General features: G+C 52.0%; 1 protein-coding gene and 1 pseudogene across 2 annotated transcripts; both read left to right on the top strand.

Annotated features, from left to right (window-relative positions):
- Window positions 1-4,489: 4,489 nt before the first annotated feature.
- On the top strand, window positions 4,490-6,215 carry LOC117000805 (phospholipase A and acyltransferase 1-like). Of its 2 annotated transcripts, XM_033068837.1 has the most exons (3): window positions 4,490-4,765; window positions 4,951-5,219; window positions 5,606-6,215. In XM_033068837.1, exons 1-3 carry the CDS (start codon window positions 4,654-4,656, stop codon window positions 5,696-5,698), a joined length of 474 nt encoding a protein of 157 aa, XP_032924728.1. In that variant the 5' UTR covers window positions 4,490-4,653; the 3' UTR covers window positions 5,699-6,215. The 2 variants fall into 2 exon arrangements, 1 of the variants encoding a protein (XP_032924728.1); XR_004418855.2 differs by lacking the exon at window positions 5,606-6,215 and having other exon boundaries at window positions 4,674-4,765; window positions 4,868-5,035.
- Window positions 6,216-9,247: 3,032 nt separating this feature from the next.
- LOC117000802 lies at window positions 9,248-11,436 on the top strand (annotated as a pseudogene).
- Window positions 11,437-14,530: the final 3,094 nt, after the last annotated feature.

Raw genomic sequence — 14,530 nt, 5'->3', positions numbered from 1 at the left:
GCAGCTCTACCCGCCACACAACAGAGTAACCAGTTTGTAACAACCGCATAAATGCAGGGTTTTACTGGCAGGAGCTCGACTTTGCAGTTTGCACTGACTTGGTTTGCCCTCCCGGGGTTGAAAATGTCAGAAAATTATTCACATATTGGCCACTCCTGAGTATTAGCCGCATTTCCGGTATGGGAGGAAAATTTTGGTCAAAATGGTGCGGCTTGTATTCGTGAAATTACTGTATGCTTTGTTGTCCTGGAGGTTTCTGGAATATCTGCCTTAAGTGTTTGGAGCCAGGTAACCTGCATCCCATTTGTAAGACACAGAATCCTGTGTTACTTTTCTTACATGCAACTGCTGCAATGCAGGGACAGGTGAGAGCAGAACAAATGTCTGTGAGAGGCTGCCTGGTTTTGTCTGCTCTGGAAAGGTTAAGCCCCAGCCAGCAACAAAGAACCAGGCAGCCACTCACTCACTCTGTGGCCAGCCCCATCCAGAAAGTAATCAGAAGACCTGACATTAAAAACTTGTGTCTTGAGATAAAGGTGCTTTAGTAGGTGTATCAAAAGCTGTGCAAGCAGGCAAAGCAGAACAGAAAATTATTTAATGGCTTTTTTAAATGGCAGTTTTACAATGTTTGGAATAACCAAGGCAAAACTTCCTGTTATTTTGTACTGCTCATTGTTATTACATCTGAATAAAGCTCTTAGTTTCAATACAGAAAAGCATGTTATAATAAAATTAAACTGAAAGTCATTTTTGGATTCCTGGAAATTGAATCACAACTTGTTTCATGGCTAATTAAGTGGTTATACAGCAACCCATGAGTTTTTACCTTTCTGTACTCAGAGCATTCTGTGTCCACACACTGCTAGAGGAGCACTGCGTGAGGGTAGCATACAGACCTGCTACATATCTACGTCATCCTCTAAGAGAAGAATACTGGAATTACCTCCTTTGGAGAATGTCTTGCTGTTCATCTAAGCTGCATTTGCACCGTGCTTCTCTTTGCAGTCAGGGTGATGTTGCTCATTGTGGGGCTGCCTTTCCATGGAGCCCGGTGGGAGCATTGACAGGATTTGGTGGAACACTGCCTGAAGTACAAACTGAGAGTGTGAGGAGGAGCAGCAGAATCCATCACTTACTGTATTCAACAGTCCTGAACCTTTCTAGGAAATGTTGGCAAGGCCTGAGACCTACGAGAGTTGCCATGGTCAAAGCTGTTCTTTTCCCAAGAGCTGAGAGAACAATCCTTGCCTGTGCTGTGGGGCACAACCAGCACAAGCACAGTGTGTCCCTAAATGGAAGGGCTTTTTAGGGATTTCAACCATCTGAATTTGGAGCACATGAAAAGATGAAAATCTTGGCTGATTCAGTGCAAGTTAGTGAAGCCCCAGCATTGTACAGCCTGGAGTCCAGCTTCAGGATCTCCCTTGGTCCTCTTCAATGCATTTGTAGTTGGTCTTAACATCAATCTAATCCATGCTTTTTGCTGCAAAGTCTTTTGGATTTACACAAAACCACTTCACCTGTCTCAGCAGCATCACCTGCCATTTGTGGTACTGACTGACTGGTCCTCAAGGCAGGATTTACTCAGCACACAGAGGTTGTTGTTCTGATAGATAATGCTCTGTGGATTGAAAATGCACAGGGTCAGTTGCCCATCACTGCACAGGAGGGCCTCTCTGGAAAAGAGTCTCCATGCAATGAGGCAGTGGCCAGATTTTGTTGGGTACAAGAAGATATTTTCCAATCAAAGCATGGTTTTGGCACCACCCATGGTAGTACAGCCTTCCCATCAGCAGGAGGTCATCCAAGGACAGACAGGAGGACTCAGGGAAAGTGCTTGCAGTGAGCCCAGTAGGGACACGCAACGTCCTCTGATATGGTATTTATAGTGAGAACACCGGCCCTGGACCTTATTCATGTGAGCAGCGGGGCAGGCGCTGGGGTGAGCGGATCTCGGGCGATGCGAGCGGGCGTTTCCCAGCAGGATGCAGCCCCTGCTCGCTGCCGGCGGCGGGCGCGGCTGTGCCGGGCACGGGCCAGAGGTGCCCCAGGGGCTGGGCACGGGCTGGGCACCGCGGGCACCCCCGGGCAGCCGCCTTTGGGCAGCGGAGCGGGCCCGGCGCCGGCGGCAGCGGAGCCCCGAAGGGAGCGCGGCCGGGAGGGGAGCGCGGGCACCGCGGGCGGCCGGGGGCAGGCGCGGCCGGCGGCAGCAGCTGCACACACAGCCGGGCCGGGCTCGGCCTCGGCCGGATGCGCTGGGTGCCAGCGGGGCCGCCGCTCCCGCAGCCGCTGCCCTCGGGGCCGCCACTGACACCCTCCGTGCCTGCGCTCCCGGCAGCTGCCCCTGCACAGCCCTCGCCTCCCCGCTGCGCTCTGCCCTGCGCTCAGCCGGCCCAGCTACAGCTGCACGTCCTCACTGCACGCTCCTGAGATGGGACAGGACAAGAGCAAGCCCCAGCCTGGGGACCTGATCGAGATCGACCAGCCATTTCATCAGCACTGGGCCCACTACGAAAGTAACTATTTATACTGCAGCAGTCATGGGAAGTATCATTATTGTTGGCCTTGCTGCATCAGCATTGTCCAATGGCACATGCAGGAGAAAGCGCTGCTGATGGGCTCCTCTGATCATGTTGTCTCGGTTTTACCCCAGCCAGCAACAAAGCCCCAGACAGTTCCTCACTCACTCCATCCCCTACCAGCCCCATCTGTGAGGGGCTCTGAGGAGTTTAAGTGAAAACTTGTTGCTTGAGGAAAAGTTATTTTTGTAGAAACCAAAAGCTCTGCACTGAGCGAAAGCAAAGCAAGGAATTAATTCACTGCTGCTTTTAAACTGCAATTTTATAATGTTTGAAATAACCAAGCCAAGATTTCCAGTTGTATTTTGTAGTGCCTTTCTTTATTATTACATCAGAGTTAAGCTCTTGACTTTAATAGAGGAAAACATACCATCGTAAAATTGAAACAGGAAGTCGGTTTTGTATTCCTGGAAATGTAATCGAAACTTACTTTATGGCAAGGCTATTTAGATGTCATACAGCAACCTGTGAGCTTTAACCTTAATGTACTCAGAGCATTCTCACTGCACACTCTGAGAAAGGAGTGCCGTGTGAGGGCAGCATATGGACCTCTCACTTCTCTACTTCATCCTGGAACACAAGAGAAGTGATATTACTTTATCTGGGGAATTGTCTTGTTATTGTTGAAAGGTGTAACATTTTACAGAATACAGAAGTTTGCAATTCTACCATGCTTCTCTTTGCAGTCCGGGTGATGTTGCTCATTATGGGCTGCCTTTCCATGGAGTCTGGTGGGGGCATTGACAGGATTTGGTGAAACACTGCCCAAATCATGTGGTGAGAGTGTGAGGAGGAGCAGCAGAATCCATCACTTGCTGCATTTTCAGCCGTCGTAGGAGATATCGGCAAGGCCCAAGACCTACAGTTGCCATGGAACAGAGTCAAGGCTGTTCTTTTGCCAAGACCCAAGAGAAATATCCTTCATTATGATAGGGGCATGGGCACAGCCTGTCCCTAAACAGAAGGGCTTTTGTAGAGATTTTAAGCTTATGAATGAGGTGCACATCAGAGGATGAAAACCTGAGCTGATTCAGTGCAAGCCAGGAAAACCCCAACCCTGTGCAACCTGGTCTCCTTCTCTGTGTTTGTGTGTGGGATTAACACAAGTCCAATCCATCAGCTTTTTGCTGCAAAGACTTTTACATTTACAGGAAACCATTGGGATTCCTCTGCAGCATCCTCTGCTATTGTTGGTACCAAGTGTTTGACTGGTAGACAAGCCAGGTTTTAAGCATGATCCGGTGGTTGTCGTTCTGCAAGAAAACGTCCAGCGGAGTGACAGGGTGCAGGGTCAGGGCTGTTGCACTTCGCAGGATGGGAGGATTACCATGAGATAGAATCTCCCCATAATGACGTCGTGACCCCACTTCCTCGGCAACAAGATCACGTGTTCCACTGGACGGGTGTTTTTTGCACTATTTTAATAGCCGACCCATCCCGCTGCAGGGGACGGGCGGTGCTACAGGTGAGAGTCCGGGGCAGGATGAACAGTGACCCAGGAACGATTGCGAAATCGACCATAATACTTGTACAGAGACCAGCAGACCGGGAGCTCAGCCCCGGCAGCAGCAGGACAGGTGCTGGGGTGAGCGGATCTCGGGCGATGCGAGCGGGCGTTTCCCAGCAGGATGCAGCCCCTGCTCGCTGCCGGCGGCGGGCGCGGCTGTGCCGGGCACGGGCCGGAGGTGCCCCAGGGGCTGGGCACGGGCTGGGCACCGCGGGCACCCCCGGGCAGCCGCCTTTGGGCAGCGGAGCGGGCCCGGCGCCGGCGGCAGCGGAGCCCCGAAGGGAGCGCGGCCGGGAGGGGAGCGCGGGCACCGCGGGCGGCCGGGGGCAGGCGCGGCCGGCGGCAGCAGCTGCACACACAGCCGGGCCGGGCTCGGCCTCGGCCGGATGCGCTGGGTGCCAGCGGGGCCGCCGCTCCCGCAGCCGCTGCCCTCGGGGCCGCCACTGACACCCTCCGTGCCTGCGCTCCCGGCAGCTGCCCCTGCACAGCCCTCGCCTCCCCGCTGCGCTCTGCCCTGCGCTCAGCCGGCCCAGCTACAGCTGCACGTCCTCACTGCACGCTCCTGAGATGGGACAGGACAATTGCAAACCCCAGCCTGGGGACCTGATCGAGATCGACCGGCGTGTTTACCAGCACTGGGCCCTTTACATAGGGGATGGATATGTTGTCCATGTGACAGGTTTGTGCTTGGTAACGTGTCAAGTGGGTGCTGGGATGCCTTAGGAGTCCTGTCTCCCTCCATGGGCTCGTGATGGAACCTATGTGTTGCTGGCTTTTCCAGGTGCCGTCAGAAATCCATCTGAGGTCCTGCAGGGGCCAGAGAGAGTCTACCTGCTTAACTTTTCTCACCCCTGCCGTCCCCAGATCAAGGAGCCCCATTCATTTCGGGAAGCATTGCATCAGTAACCACCAAAAAGGCCAAGGTGAAGAAAGAGCTCCTGACCAAGGTGGTTGGAAATGATAAATGGCGTGTCAACAACAAGTATGACCGCTCCCGCACTCCTTTCCCCGTGAAGGAGATCATCCGGCGTGCTGAGCGCCAGATTGGCAGGGAGGTGGAATATGATGTGCTTTGGAACAACTGTGAGCACTTTGTGACCAATCTCCGCTATGGAGTAGAACTCTGTCAGCAGGTGAGTGGCACAGGGTGAGCCCTGGGTGCCTCCCAGAGCAGCTCCTGGCTGCTGCCTGTGAGCCCAGCACTGGGACACAGCCTGCAGCCTGCATGGGCACAGCCCAGTGCCAGGCGTGGGTCCAAAGCAGCGCTGCCTCTGGCCTCCCCAGAGCCCCTGGAGCTGGAGGGTCACTCTGCTCTGTGTGCAGCCTGACAGTGCCCTCTCACTGAGTGCCACCTCCAAGGGCTACAAACCTGGGTCTTACCCCTTCTGCTGATGGGGGCACATGTGTCTCTCAATATTTACTGTGATTTTCCCTGCCCTTTCTACATCATCATGTTGTGAGGGTGTAAATATAAGTGCTCCTCATGTTTCCAACCTGAGTTTTTACTTTTCCTTTATAGGTTGAAAATGCAGCTATTGGAGGTGGTGCAGCTGCAGGTTTTATTATTGCTGCTGGTGCTGCTCTTGCTGGGATGGCATTGTCTAGGAGATAGTATCACTGTTCGGCTGCCAGGTGGAACTCAGAGCAGTGCAGGGGGAGCCCCTGACCACACAGTCACTGTCAGATTTTGCTTCAACTGCCATCAAGGCTTCCTAGGCACTGTGCCACCCTTGCTGCAAACAGTTAACAATCCTTAATAAAATATCTCAAATCCAAACTCATATTGCCCTAAAATCCTCATTAATCTGAGTAAAGCTTTATCTGTAGGTTTAACACTTTAGCCTTCCTTCTCCATGTCATCACAGTAAAGAATAACAAGTCAAGATTGTACCATTAAATGTGATTCCCAGCAGTTCTTGCAAAGTTGCCGCATATGGTTTTATTGCACTGTCCGTAATGATTTTTGTGGTAATCTGGGAGCACTTGCAAGCAATTTATGCATTCCCTTCCTCACACCTCCCATCCAGTGCTTTACTGAGGACTGGTGCAGGTTTTTCCTCCTCTTTTGATCAGCTAGCTCCTGGACGTTCTTCCATTGTATCACTGAAATAAAAAGTACTGCTGAGAATTTAATGTGTTTTCCAAATGAGACCGGGTGTAGGTGGGTGTTTGGTGTAAAAGACAGAATTCTGCCAAGGAAGGCGGGAACCTTCCTGGATGCGAAAGAAGACTCCTCCGTCCAAATGACTATGGCTTCGAAATGACGGGGCTTTGAGGCAGAAAGGAGGAAAGAGCAGCAAGAGTTCTGTACTAGAACATGTATGGAGCAGAGCAGCCAAGAGCTCCACAGGCGCACTCCCAGGGCGCGGAGCAGCGCTGTCCCGACAGCGGCAGGGGCACGGGCGGGCTCGGCACGGAACGGCCCGGGCGGGGCAGGCGGGGGAGCCGCGGCCAATCCGCTCAGCAGCAGCGGCCACGGGCGGGCAGCGCAGCCACCAACAAACACATCGTGGTGCTGAGCCAGAGCGCAGCCGAGTCCCGGCACAGAGCGCAGCGCTGCCCGCGGCACCGCGCCACGGCTCCGCATGCCCCGAGCGCAAGAGAGCTCCAAACCAGCTACAAAACTGCCAAACCCCCATTCCCCTCCCCAGACGGTTCCCTTCATGTGCCAGGGATATCAGACAATTCCTTCATATGGTTCATTCACCCCCATTCCATCTCCACGCATTCACCCTCTCCTGCTCCCAGCGTCCTCACGATGACAATGGGAAAATTTCACTTAGAAGCCTGAACGCATAAGAGTGGGAAAGCTCTGGCTGCCAGGTCTGCAAAGAGACAGGCATTGCATGTGCCGTGTCTTGAAACCTGCACTTGTGCTGCCTAAACTGAGCAGCTCCTGGGAGGTGGGGAGATAGGAAGCCAGGGCACGTTTACAGGCTGTATCCTTCAGTGTTTTACAGGGTCATCCTGATTTTGCTGCCAGGATGATTTGCTCGTTTTTATCTGCCTACAGAGCATTCCTTTCCCTGGCTCGACTGACTCTTTGGCAGTAGCAAATCCCCAGTTTTGGGAGATCTCACAGAAAAAACCCAACTCCCCTTTTCCCTGTCATCTCTTTATTCCTCTGTGCCACCAATATTTCCCACTTCATACATGTATTTGCAATAAGTGCTGACCTTGAACCTGAACAAACCTACTAGACAATTTTCCTTCAGACTCACAGCCCATTCTAGGATTCTACCCCTTGCACTACCAAAACACTAAGGGGCTTAAAGTATTGCTAAGGCAGCCAGGAGACTTTGACTCACAGAGCTGTGGTCGTTATCACTTCAGGGGCCAAATGTTGATTCTAAAGCTCTCATAGTGCCACTACCACCTCAATCTTCTGCCAGGCAGCAGGAAGGCAAAGCCAGGGTCCCTGCAGTGCTGGGGGTGAGGGATGTGAAGAATGAGCAGTGAGGCACCCATGCTTCATCACCCAAAGGAGTGATCCACAGCATTTCCTTGTCACAAAGGTGATGTATGGATTGTCTTGGAAGAAAACTTCCCAGGGAAAGTCTGCTTTATTGTCCTCTACCTGGAGTATCTGCATTAAGTGTTCAGAACCAGGTAATCTGCATCCCACTTGTGAGACACAGAATCCTGTGCTGTTTTTCTTACATGTAACTGCTGCACTCTAGGGAGAGGTGAGAGCAGAACAGCTGTCTGTGAGATGCTACCTGGTTTTGTCTGCTCTGATCAGATTAAACCCCAGCCAGCAACAAAGCACCAGGCAGCCACTCACTCACTCCGTGGTCAGCCCCATCGGGAAGGTAATCAGAAGAGCTGAAATTAAAAACTTGTGTCTTGAGACAAAAGTTGTGTAGTAGGTGTATCAAAAAGTGTGCAAGCATGCAGAGTAGAACAGAAAATTAATTAATGGTTTTTTTAAATGGCAGTTTTACAATATTTGAAGCAACCAAGCCTAGGCTTCCTGTTATTTTGTTCTGCCCATTGTTATTACATCTGAATAAAGCATGTTACAATCAAAATGAAACTGAAACTCATTTTTGGATTCCTGGAAATTGAATCACGACTTGTTTCATGGCTAATTAAGTGGTTATACAGCAACCCATGAGCTTTTACCTTCCTGTACTCAGAGCATTCTGTCTCCACACACTGCTAAAGAAGCTCTGCATGAAGGCAGCATACAGACCTACTACATATCTACGTCATCCTCTAAGAGAAGAATACTGAAATTACTTCCTTTGGAGAATGTCTTGCTGTTCATCTAAGCTGTAATATTTCAAGGAATGTGGCAGCCTGCATTTACACCGTGCTTCTCTTTGCAGTCAGGGTGATGTTGCCTTTCCATGGAGCCTGGTGGGAGCATTGACAGGATTTCATGGAACACAGCCTGAAGTGCAAACTGACAGTGTGAGGAGGAGCAGCAGAATCCATCACTTGCTGTATTCAACACTCCTGAGTTTTTCTAGGAAATGATGGCAAGGTCTGAGACCTGCAAGAGTTGCCATGGAGTAAAGTCAAGGCTGTTCTTTTCCCAAGAGCTGAGGGAACAATCCTTACCTGTGCTGTGGGGCACAACCAGCACAAGCACAGTGGGTCCCTAAATGGAAGGACCTTTTAGGGATTTCAATCATCTGAATTTGGAGCACATGAAAAGATGAAAATCTTGGCTGATTCAGTGCAAGTTAGTGAAGCCCCAGCATTGTAAAGCCTGGAGCCCAGCTTCAGGATCTCACCTGGTCCTCTTCACTGCATTTGTAGTTGGTCTTAACATCAATCTAATCCATGCTTTTTGCTGCAAAGTCTTTTGCATTTACACAAAGCCCCTTCAACTGTCTCAGCAGCATCACCTACCATTTGTGGTGCTGACTGACTGGTCCTCAAGGCAGGATTTTCTCAGCACACGGAGGTTGTTGTTCTGATAGATAATGCTCTGTGGATTGAAAATGCACAGGGTCAGTTGCCCATCACTGCACAGGAGGGCCTCTCTGGAAAAGAGTCTCCATGCAATGAGGCAGTGGCCAGACTTTGTTGGGTACAAGAAGAGATTTTCCAATCAAAGCATGGTTTTGGCACCACCCATGGTAGTACAGCCTTCCCATCAACAGGGGGTCATCCAAGTACAGAGAAGAGGACTCGGGGAAAGGGCTCGCAGCGAGCCCAGCAGGAACCACGCAATTTCCTCTGGTATGGTATTTATAGTGAGAACCCCAACCCGGGACTTTACCTACGGGAGCAGCAGAACAGGCGCTGGGGTGAGCGGATCTCGGGCGATGCGAGCGGGCGTTTCCCAGCAGGATGCAGCCCCTGCTCGCTGCCGGCGGCGGGCGCGGCTGTGCCGGGCACGGGCCGGAGGTGCCCCAGGGGCTGGGCACGGGCTGGGCACCGCGGGCACCCCCGGGCAGCCGCCTTTGGGCAGCGGAGCGGGCCCGGCGCCGGCGGCAGCGGAGCCCCGAAGGGAGCGCGGCCGGGAGGGGAGCGCGGGCACCGCGGGCGGCCGGGGGCAGGCGCGGCCGGCGGCAGCAGCTGCACACACAGCCGGGCCGGGCTCGGCCTCGGCCGGATGCGCTGGGTGCCAGCGGGGCCGCCGCTCCCGCAGCCGCTGCCCTCGGGGCCGCCACTGACACCCTCCGTGCCTGCGCTCCCGGCAGCTGCCCCTGCACAGCCCTCGCCTCCCCGCTGCGCTCTGCCCTGCGCTCAGCCGGCCCAGCTACAGCTGCACGTCCTCACTGCACGCTCCTGAGATGGGACAGGAGGAGAGTAAACCTGAACCTGGGGACCTGATCCAGGTCTACCGTCCATTTTACCAGCACTGGGCCCTCTACCTGGGGGAAATGGATATGTTGTCCATGTGACAGGTAAGGCTTGTGCCATCTGGCATGGTTTGAGTGGGTGTTGGAATGCTCCACGAGCCCTGTCTCTCTCCATGGGCTGGTGGTGTATGTACCCTGTGTGTTAACTGGCTATTCCAGGCACAATCAGAAACGCATCTGAGGTCCTGCAGGGGCCAGAGAGAGTCTGCCTGCCTGCATTATCTTCTCCTTGCCTTCCCCAGATGAAGGAACCCCATCCATTTCGGGTAGCATCACGTCAGTATCCGCTAAAAGGGGCAAGGTGAAGAAGGAGCTCCTGACTAAGGTGGTCAAACAGGATAAATGGCGTGTCAACAACAAGAAGTATGACCGCTCCCGCAATCCTCGTCCTGTGAAGGAGATCATCCAGAGGGCTGAGGAATGTATTGGCGAGGAGGTGGAATACGATGTGCTTGGCAATAACTGTGAGCACTTTGTGACAGAGCTTCGCTACGGTGATGCAGTCTCTAAGCAGGTGAGTGGCACAGGGTGAGCCCTGGGTGCCTCCCAGAGCAGCTCCTGGCTGCTGCCTGTGAGCCCAGCACTGGGACACAGCCTGCAGCCTGCATGGGCACAGCCCAGTGCCAGGCATGGGCTCCAAAGCAGCGCTGCCTCTGGCCTCCCCAGAGCCCCTGGAGCTGGAGGGTCACTCTGCTCTGTGTGCAGCCTGACAGTGCCCTCTCACTGGGTGCCACCTCCTAGAGCTACAAACCTGGGTGATACCCCTTCTGCTGATGGGGGCACATGTGTCTCTCACTAATTTATTTACCGTGATTGTCCTTGCCCTTTCTACATTGTCATGTTGGGGTGGGGGGGGGGGGGGCGTAAATATAAGTGCTCCTCATGTTTCCAGCCTAAGTTTTACTCTCCCTTTATAGGTCGAAAATGCACTTATAGGCGGCATTGCAACAACAGCAGGACTTGCTCTTCTTGGTGCAGGCGCTGTTATTGCGATAGCATTGGAGAAGAACTGATCAGCTGCCAGTTGGAGCTCAGAGCAATGTGGGGTGAGCCCCTGGCCACAGCAGTCACTGGTCAGATTTTGCTACACCTGCCATCAAGGTTTCCTAGGCACTGTGCCACCCTTGCTGTAAACATTAAACAATCCTTCATAAAATGCCTGAAAATCAAACTCATTTCACCCTAAAAGTCTCTTTTATCTGAGTATAGCTTTATGTGCAGGACTAAGAATTCAGCCTTGCTTCTCCATGCCATCCCATTAAGAAACGAAAAATCAATATCACTCTTCAAGATGACTCGCAGCACTTCTTGCCAGGTTACCACATCTGGTTTTATTGAACTGTCTGTGATGATTTTTGTGGTAATCTGGGAGCACTTGCAAACCATTTATGCTTTACCTTGCCCTTCCCCACACCTCCCCTCCAGTGCTTTGCTGATGACTGGGGCAGGCTTTTCCTCCTGTTTTGATCAGCTAACTCCTGGGCATTCTTCCATTGCATCACTGAAATAAAAAGTACTGCTGAGAATTTAATGTGTTTTCCAAATGAGGCCGGGTGGAGGTGGGAGTTTTGGTGTAAAAGTCAGAATTCTGCCAAGGAAGGCGGGAACCTTCCTGGATGCAAAAGAAGACCCCTCCCTCCAAATGACTATGACTTCGAAATGACGGGGCTTTGAGGCAGAAAGGAGGAAAGAGCAGCAAGAGTTCTGTACTAGAACATGTATGGAGCAGAGCAGCCAAGAGCTCCACAGGCGGACTCCCAGGGCGCGGAGCAGCGCTGTCCCGACAGCGGCAGGGGCACGGGCGGGCTCGGCACGGAACGGCCCGGGCGGGGCAGGCGGGGGAGCCGCGGCCAATCCGCTCAGCAGCAGCGGCCACGGGCGGGCAGCGCAGCCACCAACAAACACATCGTGGTGCTGAGCCAGAGCGCAGCCGAGTCCCGGCACAGAGCGCAGCGCTGCCCGCGGCACCGCGCCACGGCTCCGCATGCCCCGAGCGCAAGAGAGCTCCAAACCAGCTACAAAACTGCCAAACCCCCATTCCCCTCCCCAGACGGTTCCCTTCATGTGCCAGGGATATCAGACAATTCCTTCATATGGTTCATTCACCCCCATTCCATCTCCACGCATTCACCCTCTCCTGCTCCCAGCGTCCTCACGGTGACAATGGGAAAATTTCACTAAGAAGCCTGAACGCATAGGAGTGGGAAAGCTCTGGCTGCCAGGTCTGCAAAGAGACAGGCATTGCATGTGCCGTGTCTTGAAACCTGCACTTGTGCTGCCTAAACTGAGCAGCTCCTGGGAGGTGGGGAGATAGGAAGCCAGGGCACGTTTACAGGCTGTATCCTTCAGTGTTTTACAGGGTCATCCTGATTTTGGTGCCAGGATGATTTGCTCGTTTTTACCTGCCTGCCGAGCATTCCTTTCCCTGGCTCGACTGACTCTTTGGCAGTAGCAGATCCCCAGTTTTGGGAGATCTCACAGAAAAACCCAGTTCCCCTTTTCCCTGTCAGCTCTTTATTCCTCTGTGCCACCAATATTTCCTAATTCACACATGTATTTGCGGTGAGTGCTGACCTTGGACCTGAACAAACCTACTAGACAATTTTCCTTCAGACTCACAGCCCATTCTAGGATTCTACTCCTTGCACTACCAAAACACTGAGGGGCTTAAAGTATTGCTAAGGCAGCCAGGAGACTTTGACTCACAGAGCTGTGGCCGTTATCACTTCAAGGGCCAAATGTTGATTCTAAAGCTTTCATAGCGCCAGTACTACCTCAGTCTTCTGCCAGGCAGCAGGAAGGCAAAGCCAGGGTCCCTGCAGTGCCGGGGGTGCGGGATGTGAAGAATGAGCAGTGAGGTACCCATGCTTCATCACCCAAAGGAATGATCCATAGCATTTCCTTCTCACAAACGTGATGTGAGGATTGTCTTGGAAGAAAACTTCGAAGGCAAAGTCTGATTTATTGTCCTTTAGCTGGAGTATCTGCATCTGGTGTTTGGAACCAGGTAATCTGCATCCCATTTGTAAGACACAGAATCCTGTGTTGCTTTTCTTACATGTAACTGCTGCACTCTAGGGAGAGGTGAGAGCAGAACAGCTGTCTGTGAGAGGCTGCCTGGTTTTGTGTGCTCTGAACAGGTTAAACCCCAGCCAGCAACAAAGCACCAGGCAGACACTCACTCACTCCGTGGTCAGCCCCATCAGGCAGGGAAAGAGAAGAGTTGAAGTGAAAAATTTGTGTCGTGTCATAAAGGTTGTGTAGTAGGTGTATCAAAGGCTGTGGAAGCATGTAAAGCAAAACAGAAAATTAATTCACTGCTTTTTTAAATGGCAGTTTTACAATGCTTGAAGTAACCAAGCCAAGGCATTCTGGGTTGTTTTTTTTTGCTGCCCATTGTTTTTACAACTATATAAAGTTCTTAGTTTAAATACAAGAAAGAACCTTATATTCAAAATGAAACTGAAACTCATTTTTGGATTCCTGGAAATTGAATCACGACTTGCTTCTTGGCTAATAAAGTGGTTATACAGCAACCCATGAGCTTTTACCTTTCTGTACTCAGAACTTTCTGTCTCCACACACTGCAAAAGGAGCACTGTGTGAGGGCAGCATACAGACCTGCTACATATCTACGTCATGCTCTAAGAGAAGAATACTGAAATTACTTCCTCTGGGGAATATCTTGCTGTTCATCTAAGCTGTAATATTTCAAGGAATGTGGCAGCCTGCATTTACACCGTGCTTCTCTTTGCAGTCAGGGTGATGTTGCTCATTGTGGGACTGCCTTTCCATGGAGTCTGGTGGGAGCACTGACAGGATTTGGTGGAACACGGCCTGAAGTGCAAACTGACAGTGTGAGGAGGAGCAGCAGAATCCATCACTTGCTGTATTCAACACTCCTGAAATTTTCTAGAAAATGTTGGCAAGGCCTGAGGCCTGAGACCTGCACGAGTTGCCACGGAGTAGAGTTAAGGCTGCTCTTTTCCCAAGAGCTGAGGGAACAATCCTTACCTGTGCTGTGGGGCACAACCAGCACAAGCACAGTGGGTCCCTAAATGGAAGGGCTTTTTAGGGATTTCAACCATCTGCATTTGGAGCACATGAGAAATGAAAATCTTGGCTGATTCAGTGCAAGTTAGTGAAGCCCCAGCATTGCAAAGCCTGGAACCCAGCTTCAGGATTTCATCTGGTCCTCTTCACTGCATTTGTAGTTGGTCTTAACATCAATCTGTTCCATGCTTTTTGCTGCAAAGTCTTTTGCATTTACACAAAGCCACTTCAACCGTCTCAGTAGCATCACCTGCCATTTGTGGTGCTGACTGACTTGTCCTCAAGGCAGGATTTACTCAGCACACGGAGGTTGTTGTTCTGATAGATAATGCTCTGTGGATTGAAAATGCACAGGGTCAGTTGCCCATCACTGCACAGGAGGGCCTCTCTGGAAAAGAATCTCCATGCAATGAGGCAGTGGCCAGACTTTGTCGGGTACAGGAAGAGATTTTCCAATCAAAGCATGGTTTTGGAACCACCCATGGTAGTACAGCCTTCCCGGTAGCATGGGGTCATCCAATGACAGAGAGAAGAGCTCTGTGGCAGTGCTTGCAGTGAGCCCAGCAGGGACA

This window comes from Catharus ustulatus, chromosome 10 (assembly GCF_009819885.2).
Source record: "Catharus ustulatus isolate bCatUst1 chromosome 10, bCatUst1.pri.v2, whole genome shotgun sequence".
Classification (NCBI taxonomy): domain Eukaryota; kingdom Metazoa; phylum Chordata; class Aves; order Passeriformes; family Turdidae; genus Catharus; species Catharus ustulatus.
The sequence above is the reverse complement of the archived record's forward strand: the minus strand, read 5'-3'. Positions and strand labels throughout refer to the sequence as shown.

Bases quoted from the DNA above. Each gene is read 5' to 3' on its own strand.
- LOC117000805 (XM_033068837.1), top strand. From the start codon at position 4,654: ATGGGACAGGACAATTGCAAACCCCAGCCTGGGGACCTGATCGAGATC. The intron at 4,766-4,950 runs GTTTGTGCTTGG...TGCCGTCCCCAG, and splicing joins ATATGTTGTCCATGTGACAG to ATCAAGGAGCCCCATTCATT. The intron at 5,220-5,605 runs GTGAGTGGCACA...TTTCCTTTATAG, and splicing joins GAGTAGAACTCTGTCAGCAG to GTTGAAAATGCAGCTATTGG.